Here is a 1867-nt window from a genome sequence, read left to right as displayed (position 1 = left end):
TAGTGATCACTATTTAGTTAGGTATTACTCTGTGGATACTTTGTCGTACTGGTGCTGAATTGGCTTTAGGTCTCTAACCGGTGTAAAATTCATTTCCAACCCATCTCGCTTAAGTTGTAAGAAACAATTTATGTGGATTTCCCTGATAAGGGGATGATTGCATTGGGCATGTACTGGTGCTAATTGTTCAACATAGTGATCACTATTTAGTTAGGTATTACTCTGTTGATACTTTGTCGTACTATTTGAGTTTGGAAACTCGTAATTTGATGGCAATTGACACCTTGATTAGATGGTATTGGGTGCAGATTCTTGCGTGCATATCAAACATCTTGAAAATGGGAAGCCATCAGAGGAAGGTGAAACTGAATCAAGTTAAAGCTAATTGGACACCTGAGCTTCATGAAATCTTCGTTGACTTGTGTCTTGAGCAGATATCAATAGGGAATAGGCCCGGGACTAGTTTTAATAAAGATGGTTGGGTGAATATTTTGAATTCGTTTCATACAAGAACAGGTCTGGGGTATGAAAAGGTTCAACTGAAGAATCATTTAGATGTCACCAAAAAACATTGGACAACCTGGCATCAGTTGGTTTCTACTGACACAATGAAATGGAATCCAGAGACTCGAAGGTTTGGTGCCAGTGAAGAAGAATGGGTCGAGTATTTAGAGGTATGCTACTTTCCTTGCAAATGGATACAGTACACAAATATGTAAAATAACATTTGCGTAGCTTAATAAAAGATTTTGAGAAGGATGAGAGCTTTCTACTCTTGACACTGGCTTGTTAACGGAATGATGTTTCTTATCACAGGCAAATCCTGATGCTGCTCAATATCGGTTCAAGGAACTTCTATTTGCTGACAAATTAGACATCATTTTTGGTGTAGCTGCAGGGTCTGGAGGAACAGTAAGACCTCTTAGACGTAGGAGGCACAACTATTGTACGACTTTGACACAGCCATCTACTCGGCCAAAAAAGCACCATAATTACTTGACTGAAAGAGAAGCTCCTACTCATTTTTCAAAGTACCAAGATGATTCAATGAACACGGGTTTTCATGCTGTAGAGCCAGTGAGTGCGATACCTGATAGCAACATAGAGCGTTGTTATGATGCTGTCGAATCAAGGAGCTTTATGACTATTCAATCTCCGCTACCCAAGCCCAGTTACAGTATTGAAGATTGCATCAAGTGCCTAGATTCAATTGAAGAACTTGAACAGGGGGGTGAACTCTACTTGTTTGCTCTAGATATATTCCTGAAGCAGGAATACCGGGAGATTTTCCTCAACTTAAAGAAGTCGAGCACCAGGATTGCATGGTTAGAAAGGTTGCAAACAGTTGGTCCCCAATTTCCTTCGCATTCGGAATCTTAACATGGTGGATCGGATAGTCGATTTTTGTTCTGTGTACAAAGTGGTCTTAGTGTCTCCTTTATACTTGTGATATTTATATGAACTTAAGAACATGAATGTGTATTTAAACAGGAGAGTTTGTCCTGAATGTACTCGAACATGCAAGGCTTAAAGTCTTCTGTTTTTTTATGTTCAGGAATCAATGCAGAAACCAAGCTTTACTCCATGAGCTTTGTTGAATTTTTAGACTTTCACTATTAAAATCTGCATGTTTCCTACCGTGACAAAGTGATCAAAGTCAAAATTCCAACCAGTAGTCAACAAAAACATCATGATAATTATGATTATCGTACAACATAAGAAAATATTGGTTATTGGAGTGAAGGATGATAAATAGTTATCGTACAAGGTTATTTTTGTCTGGGAAAATATGTTAATCTCTGAGTTAAACAGACAATAGTGTTGCTAGTGCTCACTCTCACCATTACTAGTAAAAATGCAGAGACAC

At 38.3% G+C, this 1867-nt stretch overlaps 1 protein-coding gene across 1 annotated transcript; it reads left to right on the top strand.

Moving 5' to 3' along the window:
* Window positions 1–6: 6 nt before the first annotated feature.
* Window positions 7–1599, top strand: LOC111389401 (L10-interacting MYB domain-containing protein-like). Its single transcript, XM_023014323.1, has 2 exons — window positions 7–674; window positions 817–1599. The coding sequence occupies exons 1-2, from the start codon at window positions 270–272 to the stop codon at window positions 1378–1380; spliced, it is 969 nt and encodes a 322-aa protein (XP_022870091.1). The 5' UTR covers window positions 7–269; the 3' UTR covers window positions 1381–1599.
* The last annotated feature ends 268 nt before the right edge of the window (window positions 1600–1867 follow it).

This window comes from Olea europaea, unplaced genomic scaffold (genome assembly GCF_002742605.1).
Source record: "Olea europaea var. sylvestris unplaced genomic scaffold, O_europaea_v1 scaffold5861, whole genome shotgun sequence".
Lineage (NCBI taxonomy): Eukaryota > Viridiplantae > Streptophyta > Magnoliopsida > Lamiales > Oleaceae > Olea > Olea europaea.
Note: the sequence above shows the minus strand (reverse complement) of the source record. Positions and strands in the feature narration are given on the sequence as shown.